We start from the raw sequence: 11,502 nt of genomic DNA on the forward strand, positions 1-11,502 counted from the left end.
TTTGCTGGGAATTAGCGAGTGTCAACATTTACTCAGAGATGCAGTCTGACAGTAATGGATGTTAATTGACTGTAGCAACATAATGAGAGATGATTATCTGAGCACTAAACTCCCACAGAGTGGCTCGGAGCGGAGCGGCCCGAGAGGAACAGGATGTAAACGTTGTTTCTTTAAAATGTTTTTTTCCCAAAATGAAATATCCGCCGTTTGAGAGAGTGACGGCCACTTTCACGCCGTGATTGATAGAAGTAAATTAAACCGCATTACGGTCATTTATAAACCACTAAATGTTACACAGCTTCACGGTCGAGTAAATGGGAAAAAGCTGACTGAATTAAAAGGAAATAAACAGAAACGTCAGGGACAGATGGCTCCTCAAAACCCCTTCTACCTCAGTCTTTACCAATGAGAACTCTGCGTTTGATGTGGTTTTTATGTAACTCTGTGTAGAGGTACGTTCTGACCCGACATGAAACTCAACTGAGGAGGACTCGATGGATCCATCACACGACACTGAAGACTTTTATCCAAGAGATGAAACTGTTAAAGGTCACATATCCTCCTCCTCTTCAAACAGTGTAAATACGTCTCAGAGCTCCTCAAAACATGTGTGTGAAGTTTCTTGTTCTAAATCCACTCTGATCCTGTATTTGATAATGCCTATAAACCCCTCTATTTCAGCCCTGCTCAGAACAGGCTGTTTCTGTGTCTGTAGCTTTAAATATGTAAATGACTGACCACGCCCCCTCTCTGGAAGGGCTTGGGTGTACTCGGGCTTTCTCGCTCCATGTCCTATTGTTTACTGTGAGAAGGCAGACTCAGAGGGCAGAACAAACACCTAGCTGTGGGAGTGTCACCCACCTGGGGGAGGGGTTACTGCCCTTTGTGATGTCATGAAGGGAAAATCTCTAAACGGCCTGTTTGAGCACACATTTTCTGAAAAGTGGAGCAGGCACAAGACGGAGTGGATAGACTTTTCTCATAATTGGGGGGTTTGTAGTCCAATCAGATTCAACACCTAATCTGCATCCACTTTCACCCGCTCCCTGTCAAGTCCTGCTTCACAATCAAAATCCTCCTCACACATCTCTGCACGCCCCCCCCCCCCCCCCCCCCCCCCCCCCCAGGACCTTTCAGACCTCCTATACTCTGTCCTAGAACCTTGGGTCCCTTGAATGGCGCTCTATAAATCTAAGCTGTTGTTATTATGATCAAATCTTTTATTTTAGTAAAATCTGCATGCAAGAAGAAATGTAACAAAAAACATTTATATCTATTAACCTGAGTAATAATGCAATGAAAAAAGCACACAGCTCTTTACTCCACTTAACATGTTCCTCTCCTGTTTTCTCTCCTCTCTCCTCTACTCTCCCCTCCTCTCCTCTCCTCTCCTCTCATCTCCTCTCCTCTCCTCTCCTCTCATCTCATCTCATCTCCTCTCTCCTCTCCTCTCCTCCCCTTCTCTCCTCCCCTCCCCTCTCCTTCTCTCCTCCCCTCTCCTCTCCTCCCCTTCTCTCCTCCCTTCTCTCCTCCCCTCCTCTCATCTCCTCTCCTCTCCTCTCCTCTCCTCTCATCTCCTCTCCTCTCCTCTCCTCTCCTCTCCTCTCCTCTCATCTCCTCTCTCCTCCCCTCCCCTCTCCTTCTCTCCTCCCCTCTCCTCTCCTCTCCTTCTCTCCTCCCTTCTCTCCTCCCCTCCTCTCCTCTCCTCTCCTCTCCTCTCATCTCCTCTCATCTCCTCTCCTCTCCTCTCCTCTCCTCCCCTTCTCTCCTCCCCTCTCCTCTCCTCCCCTCCTCTCCTCTCCTCTCCTCTCCTCTCCTCTCTCAGACTTCATGGACTGTCTGTAAACTTGTTTTGCGCTCCGTCCATCCTTCAAACTCACTTTCCTGTTACATCTGTCACGTTTTAAGACGGAGCCGCTCCGACTCTGATCGATGAACGGACGTCAGAATCATCAGCAGATCATTTTTAATTTCTTAACATAAAATGAGGATTTTTCATGGAGGTGTATCTTCCGAAAAAAATGTTTAAGGCAGACTTGCATCTGTTAAAAAAATGTTTTTAATTGCAGTTATTTGAAGTCAGTTTTCCCCCCGTTACTCACTGATACAGATTTTTTAAATTGTATTTTTTATTTTGATTTGCCTTTTTCTGCAGAATGTTAGAGACTGTGGTACTTTAGGAATGATTCAAACATGGAACAACTAGACCTGTGCATGCGTGGTGTATCTTACCCTTCTAAATTAAAGGATAAAATTAAGATCAAAGTGTCAGATGGCATCGAGTCCAGATGTTTAGTGAAGAATTTATATTTCAGTATCTAAACTAAAAAAAAAAAAAGTCAAATATCTCTTTAATTTATTTATTTCACAACATTTTAAATGCAAAGTGAAATAAAGATGAATACTGCTCCTCCTCGTCTTCATTTCATCCTCTCAGAACAATCGAATTATTAGTATGAGTATTGTCTTATAAATAAGTGACTGAATTTTTGTAAATTGAAATAATTAAATTAATAAGAATAAATAGAAAATGGAATAATTACACATTGAAACACACAGAGCTTCTAATTATTCTGATAAAGATGATTATTGTTGTTTATTTATTATCAGTTTATTATTATTGGTGTCATTAATAATCGAGGTCAGACACTATGAGGGAGTGTGTGTGTGTGTGTGTGTGTGTGTGTGTGACTGCTTTATCTACACCCCCAACAACACACACACACACACACACACACACACACACAAACACACACACACAAGCACACACACCCCAGAGACCTCAATACGGCGTGTTGGGATGATAAATAGCGGGCCGGTGGCCGCTGGATCGATCCCCCCTTCTCTCTCTCTCCCTCTCTCTCTCTAGCTCTCTCTCTCTCTAGCTCTCTCTCTCTAGCTCTCGCTCTCTCTCTCTTCCGCTCTCTCTCTCTCTCTCACACACACAAACACAAAACTATATACGGCAATTAATTCCTGCTTGTCCCTCCATCCCTCATCGGCCCTGCCGGCGCGTATCGACGCAGATTACTGCTGATGGTCCGTTTTATCACCGCGGAAAACACACACACACACACACACACACACACACACACACACACTCCCTTTATGATAAAGTTACGACACAATAACATCATGAACCTGCGAGCTCATATTATAAGAGAAATAAATAAAGCCTATTAGTTGCAGCGCTGAACTTTTATTATTATTATTATTATTATTATTATTATTATTATTATTATTAATAATAATAATAATAATAAACGCAGAGTGCAGGAGAGTTATTGTAAATAAGTATTTAATTAAAATATAAATATCTGCGCAGAAAAGAACCGTCTCAAAGAGTTCCCTTAAAGGTCTCACACACTGTCGATGTATGGAGAGATGATAGGGAAACAATAAATCAATAAGATGGATCACTGAACATCGATGATGAAGGCTATTAAAGGCCCAACCTCAAATAAAAACTCATCTCCATACGGTCACAGTTATAGTTGAGAGACTTTAATTAATCAGCTGTTGTGTTCATACAGGAAGATTTTTAAAAATTAGCGTAAAATCATGATTACATGAGAAACAGCAACAACACAAAGATCGTAAAAATTCAATTTAGTAAACGTTTTTTAAAAGATCGTTAAAATCCTAAATTATTAAATGTAACAGTCTCTTTAATGAGGACTCATTTTAAAAGTTGTTCAAACAATCAGAGGCCAGAGGATGATTATTAAAGACATCAATGACGTCACAACTTTTATAGAGATTTGATGTTGAACTTTCGTGTCGAAGAAACAATTTTTAGGAAAACTAAACAAATATGTGAACGCGCATTAAGACAATAATCTGATTGAATAAATTAAATATACTTTAAATAATAAAGATAATCTTTATTTATCTGATTTAAATCTGGATTCAAACGGTTAAAACGTCACTTTTCTTACGTCAACTGTCCAAACTCAAACATGAATATGTTCCTTCTTCGTGCAGCTTCATGTACACGTGCGCAGCGGGGAGCGGAGAAGCTCGCGCTGACTTCAGTGTTTGGAGCACGAGCAGACAGGCCTCTGAGCTCGTGCTCGGCGAGTAAACACTTCGTTTTTATTTTTAACGGGACACGCGGCCGTTTATGATCCAGCACACCTCTGTGCTTAAGTGAAGAGACTTTTAACAAGACAGGGGTGTGTGTGTGTGTGTGTGTGTGTGTGTGTGTGTGTGTGTGTGTGTGTTTGTGTGCGCGAGTCTTTTACGCATGACGGCGTCCTGTCAATATCTGTCCACGCGCGCACGCACGAGGGGCCTCGCTCCACAGATCACAGTAATAAAGGAGGTTGGTGTTTTTTTTCACAGGAAAAAAAAACGGGATTTTGTTTTTTATATACACATGTTAAAATATTAGAGGTAAAAGAACTCACAAAATATTAATCAAGAAAAAAATTAAATTTAATCGAAATTAATAGAAGAAGAAAAAAAAGGAAAGAAACGTTTAAAACACCAAATATTTTAAACACTCCCGGCTTCCGTTGAACCGTTTGATTTTTTTCTGAAATCACCCAAATTAGACAAATAGGCCCAGCGATTAATCGATGGGTTTAATCGGAGTTGAAGATGAATCATTAGCGCGTGCATGACAAATTAAACCACGTTAAAATGAGCGCGCGTGCGTGTGTGTGTGTGTATGTGTGTGTGTATGCGGACACACAGGTGTAAACCGTGATCCTTTTTTTTCACCAAAATCTGAACGAGGTTTGGTTAACATTAACTCTGACTGGTCTGAACTCCGGCCAGGCTGCTGACCTGAGACCACTGACCCTCCACACACAGACCCCCCACACAGACCCCCCCCCCCCCCCCTCCACTCCTCCTGTTCTCCTCTTATTCTCCTCCTTCATCAGCTGTCAAACCTGCGAGTGCTCATTCAGTCACTAATTATTAATATTATTATGACGTCATTAGTAAAAGGTTCAACACATTTGAAATAAATCTCTATAGATTGAGTTTTTAAACATTTATTAAAGTTTAAACTGTAGAAAGAAATTGTATAAAGATTTTGTAAAAGTGAGAAAAAAACCTGTTTGAAAAACATTTATTTACTGTAAATAATGTTTAAATATCTGATTTCATAAGAATGTTTGAAACAATAAAATTTAAAAAACGATGTTCATGCTTTTTCTTAAAAATAAACATTTTAAATTTGGCTTTACACTTTAGGAGACTTTAGTAATTTGTGGATTTTAAATTGTTTTTGTTGTATTTTGTTATTTCTCAATTTGATCTTTTTTTCTTAGGCTATTTCTTATTTTTTGTTTTCATTTTAAAATGTGAAGCAAACATTGAACAATTAGTGTTCATATAAAAAGTTTGTCCGGTTGAGTTCTTTGCAGCTGTGATTGAATTTAAAGATCTGCGTTAAGGATTCATAAAACATTTTTGCATTTTATTTTGTTGAACACATTGAAGTCAAACTGACTGGACGCTTTTTACTATAAATGTTGGAGGAAATTAAGTTTTGGATCCTTACTGCTGAGAAAAATTTTAAATGTCATGAAAATAATCAGGAACTTTTCATGATGAGAACATTCTAATGAAGAGAGATTGATGCAGCTATAGATTAAAGAAAATGACTTAGAAGTTTTTTGGAACATATCTTCTGAACGCAGATCCTGTAAATGTGAGGAGAGCTGAAGGGATGTAAAGCAGCGTTTAAAAAACAAAAAATTGTAAACATAACGTGCACCATGTTGCCGAACGTTGAAGACAAAATCTGTGTCTCCTCCAATAAGAAAGTCCTCCTTCTTTCCCTCTTATCCCCTGCCTCTCCCTCCCTAAAATTTCAGATAAAAGCGTAGAGAATCAAAGGAAGCGTCGTCCGGAGAGTGTGTGTGTGTGTGTGTGTGTGTGTGTGTGTGTACGTACGGTTGTTGGTCTCTCCCGTGTGGTTGCTCAGCGGGATGATCTCCATCCTCTGCTGTCCGTACAGGTAGTAGTCCAGCTCCTCCGACGTAAGCTTGAACCTGGCTCCTTTGCCTCCCTCCTCTCCTCCTCCTCCCCCGCTGCTCTTCACGCTGGACGACACCACGCTGACCCCCCCACAGCTCTGCTCTTTGGCGTGATGGAGGAGCCCCGCTGCGGCTGCTGGGTTGTTGTGACTCTGCTGCTGGTTCTCCTGAGGGACCACCACGATCAGATCTCCTCCCGGTCCTCCTCCTGCTGGTCCTCCAGGACCGGCGCACACGGGGGCCAACGCCTGCCCGAAGAGAGCGATCTGCTGGGGGACGGGGAGCTGGGAGATCCCTGCGGAGGTGGAGATGGAGATGGAGGAGGACGGGGCGAGAGCTGCTGAAGAAGAAGACGTGGAGGAGGAGGTGCAGTGTGAGGAGGCCAGGAGGTGGCTGTGCAGGCGGGACTGGCGCAGGCTGTCCACGGGGATGGAGAGGCGGTCAGGCTGAGGATGTGGAGGCTGCTGGGAGAGAGGAGGCTTCAGCTGCGCCTGAGGGAAGAGCTGCTGCCAGTGCTGCAGGTAGGACGGGTCCACTTTCAGGAAGGCCGAGCCGCTCGGGTCGCCCGGCTTCAACATGGCCGCTGTGAGGAGAGAGGAGGAGAGAGGAGAGAGGAGAGGAGAGGAGGGGAGAGGAGGTGTCAATCATCAGCATCAAAACACACAGGAGCAGAGAGGAGGTCAGGGCAGGATGTTAAACATGTACGGGAAACACAGAGGGTCAAATGTGTGTTTGAATTCTGTTTCAGGGATTTCAAACCAAACACACACACACACATGCACACCAACACACACAAGGGGAGCGGAGGAGTAACTATCTGTTTCAGGTTTACATTAAAAAAGAACACACACTCTAAAATCACTTCCAGGCCGTTAACTGAGACTAAAAATCTAATCTCATCACAAAGTGTTTGAACATCTAATTTACTCATCCTGAACATTTCACCTTTTCATTCAGTTTAAACTTCATATTTCTGACCTCAGCCTGTTTTACACTTTACACCTTTACTTTAGACTCCAGGTGTTCACACAGTAAATGAGGAAATGACGGCGTCTTTTTGTTGGTGTTTAATGTACACCCGAGATGGTTCATCTTAATCCTGTGAAGTTACACTTTCTACAGTCTGCTCGTGTTTCCAGAACATGATTCATATTCATAGATTTTTCTTGGGAGTACAAAGAAACACATGTTTATATATATCTATATATATATATATATATATATATATATATGAACATAACTGAATTATTTTCATGTTTTTGTTGGTAAATGGAGTCAGGAGGAAGCACAGTTTAAACCTAGAGCTATTTTTCAGTTTTTGCAGAATCTTAAAAGCATTTTCAAAATCTCTTCTCCCTCTATGGATGTAGATTTTAAATCCATATTTGTTAGCACAGACCTCCTGCTTTAAATGTTTACTTCACATGAGGATTATCAGGTATTTAAGTGAGTTATGTTTCAGGAGTTTCAAATCGTCCTGTTCAGTGAAAACGCGTTTCAGCCTGCAGCATCTCACGGCTTTCTAAAGAGGAAATACAGATTTTTAGTAAAAGTTAAATATGAACCCTAATTTGTTCTCTTTGAGGTGAATAGTTCAGGTAGTTTGGAAATTAATTTAATATGTTTTATATTCATCTGTGCATTTAAATGTATCTGCAGAAACCACACGTGTTTCCACCTCTCCACAGGTTAACATGAACACATCAATGAGTTGTTGCAGCTTTTGATATTTACAGAAATATGTAGTTGTGTTTTTTTTAAAGATATTAAAGCAATCCTGCTTTTTTATTTTTTTATTTTTTTTTTAGAAAAAACGTGCAAGAGTCCTTAATCTTTAACTTCACTTTACGTTCTTCTTGGGGTTTTTTTGTTCTTAAACTTTCATAAAAAACGAGCAGCGAGTTACCTTTCGACAATTCAAAAGGTCTCTAAAAACCACATTTGAGACATAAAATCTGTATAAACTCCACAGCCAATAAAAAACGTGTTACTCTAAAGTGTGTCCAGCCTGTTTGACCCTCCGCTCCAGCCTCCAGCACTGCTCCGCTCGCGCGGTTCTCGGGTTGATTTAACGCAGATTTTACGCACGCCAAGCGCAAAAAAAAGGAAACCCACTAAAAATAAATAACCAACCGATCTCTAAGTCACGCACATATTAGACTCATGCGGAAAAGTTTCGAGGGAAAAAAAAAAGGATGTTCCGGTTAAGTCCAAGTGAGATCAGCGGTCCGATGTGCTGTCCTGTTGCCGGACAGAGGAAGCGTTTGGCGGGTATAGTGACGCCGGGACGCTCCGCTTGGATTTACCGGAGTCCCCCCGTTGTTGTTGTTGTTGTTGTTGTTGTTGTTGTTTTTCTTTTTTTCAGTGAAAGTTGTAGAAGCGCAGGAAAGGCTTACTGCTGTCAGAGTGAGTACGGCGGCTCCTCGGCGCTGATCTCCGGGCAGCGATGGAAGGTCTGTCCCTCCTTCGGACTGCGGTGAACCATCGAGGGGAGCCGGGACACTTCGCTGCGTCCTGCGCGTCTCCGGAGCCAAAACTACCAGAGCAGCTGCTGCGCGAGCCTCTCTCTCTCTCTCTCTCTCTCTGTTCCCCCTCCTCCTTCTCCCCCTCTCACTTACCCTCTCCCCTCCCCTCTCTCTCTCTCTCTTATCTCCACTAGTCTCTCTCCCTCTCTAATTCACACGTATTATTTCTCTCGCACACTTTTCTCTCTCCTCCTCTTCCTCTTCTGTCTGTTTTTCCTCTTTTCACTTTTCCTCTCTCCATCTCTCTCTCTCTCCTCTTTACGGCCTCCGCTTTTTCTCCTCAACATTCAGCTCGCTTCAATTCAATTTAAAAGATCTTTATTGACACTGGGAAAAAATAGATGCAGAACAGCTACATGTAGGCTACATGTAAATCTGTGTGTGTGTGTGTGTGTGTGTGTGTGTGTGTGTGTGTGTGTGTGTGTGTGTGTGTGTGTGTGTTTACCACAGCAGAGAGGCTAAAGGTTGACTGGACTGTAGAGAGTGTGTGATGAATAAAACTGGACGTGTTTTCTTTCTGTTTCTAGTATTTTATTCTTAAATTGATCAATACATCTTCATTAGAGTCTCTCCACGCTGTAACTTGTGGTTGAGTTTTCTTTAGTGTAAAACAAATTACAGTAACACATTTAATTCATCTGCAAAACCTGCACACATTTCAGCAAATGTCTGTTAAGCCTTCCTCTAAAATATGTCAAATTTAGACCACATGAAAATCAGATTTTCTTTTTCAAAAGACACACACATCCCTCAGTGGGTGCTGGATCCAAAAAACACGAGTAGATAAAGCAAAACAATGTCACAAGACGCACCAAGAAGCTCCAAGACGCACCAAGAAGCTCCAAGAAGCTCCCGTTTGAAGGATTTAGTAAGTGACATTTCGAGCCAAGATGTCTCTCCCTCAGACTACAACTTTCACGTAATTTGTGAGTCACCATCTTAAAGGCAGGGTTAGTAATTTCCTCCAGATCCACTTTTTAAGATTCTGGTTGAACTTGTCTTTAGGTCCTGACAGAAATTAATAACTCACGTTCTCTGAAAAAGGAACAAAGAAAATCCGTCATCTGTATCAGTTTGTAAGCCTGTGAAAACTTCAACCAATGTCTGCCACGAGGTACCAATCTGATGAACCAATCAGACGCCTCCCTGTCTCCCTGCTCGCTTTCTACCTCTTGCGTGGACTAGACAAAACTCAAAGCGCGTCACCGATGACGGAGTTTATACTGTGAGTTTACTTATCGCTGAATGAGACATGAGACGACGTAGTTTCTACACAATGCAAGAGATGAGCTGAGGTCCACTCCTGGAGAAACGGCGCTCGTGCATGTAAGTGAGGGGGCGTGGCTTTAGAGGGAGCACAGAGGGGAGGGGGTGGGTGCAGACAGAGCACTGAGGGAATGCTACTTTCAAAATCACTTTATCAACCCTGCCTTTAAATACACAAAGACAAACATGTGACCCAACGCAGCTGGTAATTCACCGTTAACCAATCAGGTACTTTAAAAAAAATATACATTATTTGTTTTAAATTATTTTTGTGAAACTAACATGTTGATGTTCTGGAGTCACTGAAGGAGCTTATTGAGACCGTTGAGGAGAAGGACCTCGTTAATCCTCCTGAACCAGGACCTGCTCATCCACCCAAACTGTTTCTGCAGCTCCGTCACGTCTGCCTGTGGTCTTCAACACGTTCAGTGATGTTGAACAGAGACGGCTCAAGGTGGTTACTTCCTGCTGTTAGGCTGGATCAAGGTCGGTTCATGTTATGATAAAAATGCAGACCAAGAACCATCTTTTCAAGCGGTCTTTGTACGGTTGCTTGGTCCACACCAGAGTTCGATTGACAGCTTTCACAGCAGCACAAATGAACCGTACTTACATGGCAAACAGACTCGAAATGCCAAATTCATGTGGCTAGTTGGAGGAGGACAAACCAAAAGGTCAAATCCACTAAAATGCAGGTGAAAGTAAAAAGCCCAAAAGGAGCGGTGACACAAGTTTGATGACAAATAAAGGGACTCCTACAAAACTGCAGTACCCCAAGTGTCCACTATAGGCTGTCTCCAAAAGTGAGTCAATCCCATATATGGTGTTTTGAGATGGACGGAGCGACAGTCACCTTAGAGTGAAGCCAGGATATTTAGAGCTCCCCCTGCTGACAGGCTGCAGTATAGGTCTTAAACCCCTCCTCCTCCATGTTAACAGATGGGACACGGGTCGAACCATAAAGTTAAACTATACGTCCAATAAGTTTGTCTCATACTCAGATTCTGTCGTGAATGTTTACTATTATCATGATGATTTGTGTCTATGTGTTCATCTTTCTGTTTTAATTAGTAATTTGATATGAAAATGAGAGAATCATGATTGACAGCTCTGTTGTCAAATGAGCGTTCACAGCATTCGGATTATCAGAGTAGAGGAGGAGAGGTGAATAGACAATGTGACAAAAACTAACATTAGAGACATTGTTCTTCCCGTTAACCATGAACGTCTGCTTCAAATCGACAGAAGAATCCGTTCTGCTGCAGACCGAACTCACATGAGAGATCTTTGACTTTTTATCGGTACAATTTCCTTTGCTCCAAATTACGTCACAATCCCAATATGTCAGCACCCGTCACGGTGGTATCATGGCTTCAAATTAGTGAAACAGAGGGAGACCGAGAAGCTCTGTCCATTTTGATAAACAGCCATTGATCAGTCCCCATAGAGCTCTATGATAAAATGTCCAACTTTACAGTAGAAATAAACATGTTTACAGCCCAGTTAAAAAAAAAACAGTTCTGGTCACTAGAGCTCATTTCTCTCTTCATGACAATCCTACAGGATGATCTTTTTCAGCTATACGAAGTCTTTAAGGCTTAAAGTGATGTAGAATTAGGGGCATGGCCTCTTTGAGTGACAGGTGGGAGCTGCTAGGTGTCACTTCAGCTAATCCAGTCACTGAACTTTAACCTCTGGGCCGTGTTTGTACGGTTGAA

The 11,502-nt window shown here is 42.1% G+C and overlaps 1 protein-coding gene across 2 annotated transcripts in view; it reads right to left on the minus strand.

The window, feature by feature from the left end:
- prdm6 (PR domain containing 6) overlaps positions 1 to 8,555 on the minus strand; it is a 71,908-nt gene extending 63,353 nt beyond the window's left edge. For both annotated transcript variants that reach the window (XM_061039124.1, XM_061039125.1), the window contains exons 1-2: positions 8,390 to 8,555; positions 5,911 to 6,576 (exon numbers count right to left, since the gene is read on the minus strand). In XM_061039124.1, coding sequence (XP_060895107.1) covers positions 5,911 to 6,571 — 661 coding nt within the window. In that variant the 5' untranslated portion in view covers positions 6,572 to 6,576; positions 8,390 to 8,555. The remainder of the gene's footprint in view (positions 1 to 5,910; positions 6,577 to 8,389) is intronic.
- Positions 8,556 to 11,502: the final 2,947 nt, after the last annotated feature.

This window comes from Labrus mixtus, chromosome 5, assembly GCF_963584025.1.
Source record: "Labrus mixtus chromosome 5, fLabMix1.1, whole genome shotgun sequence".
Classification (NCBI taxonomy): domain Eukaryota; kingdom Metazoa; phylum Chordata; class Actinopteri; order Labriformes; family Labridae; genus Labrus; species Labrus mixtus.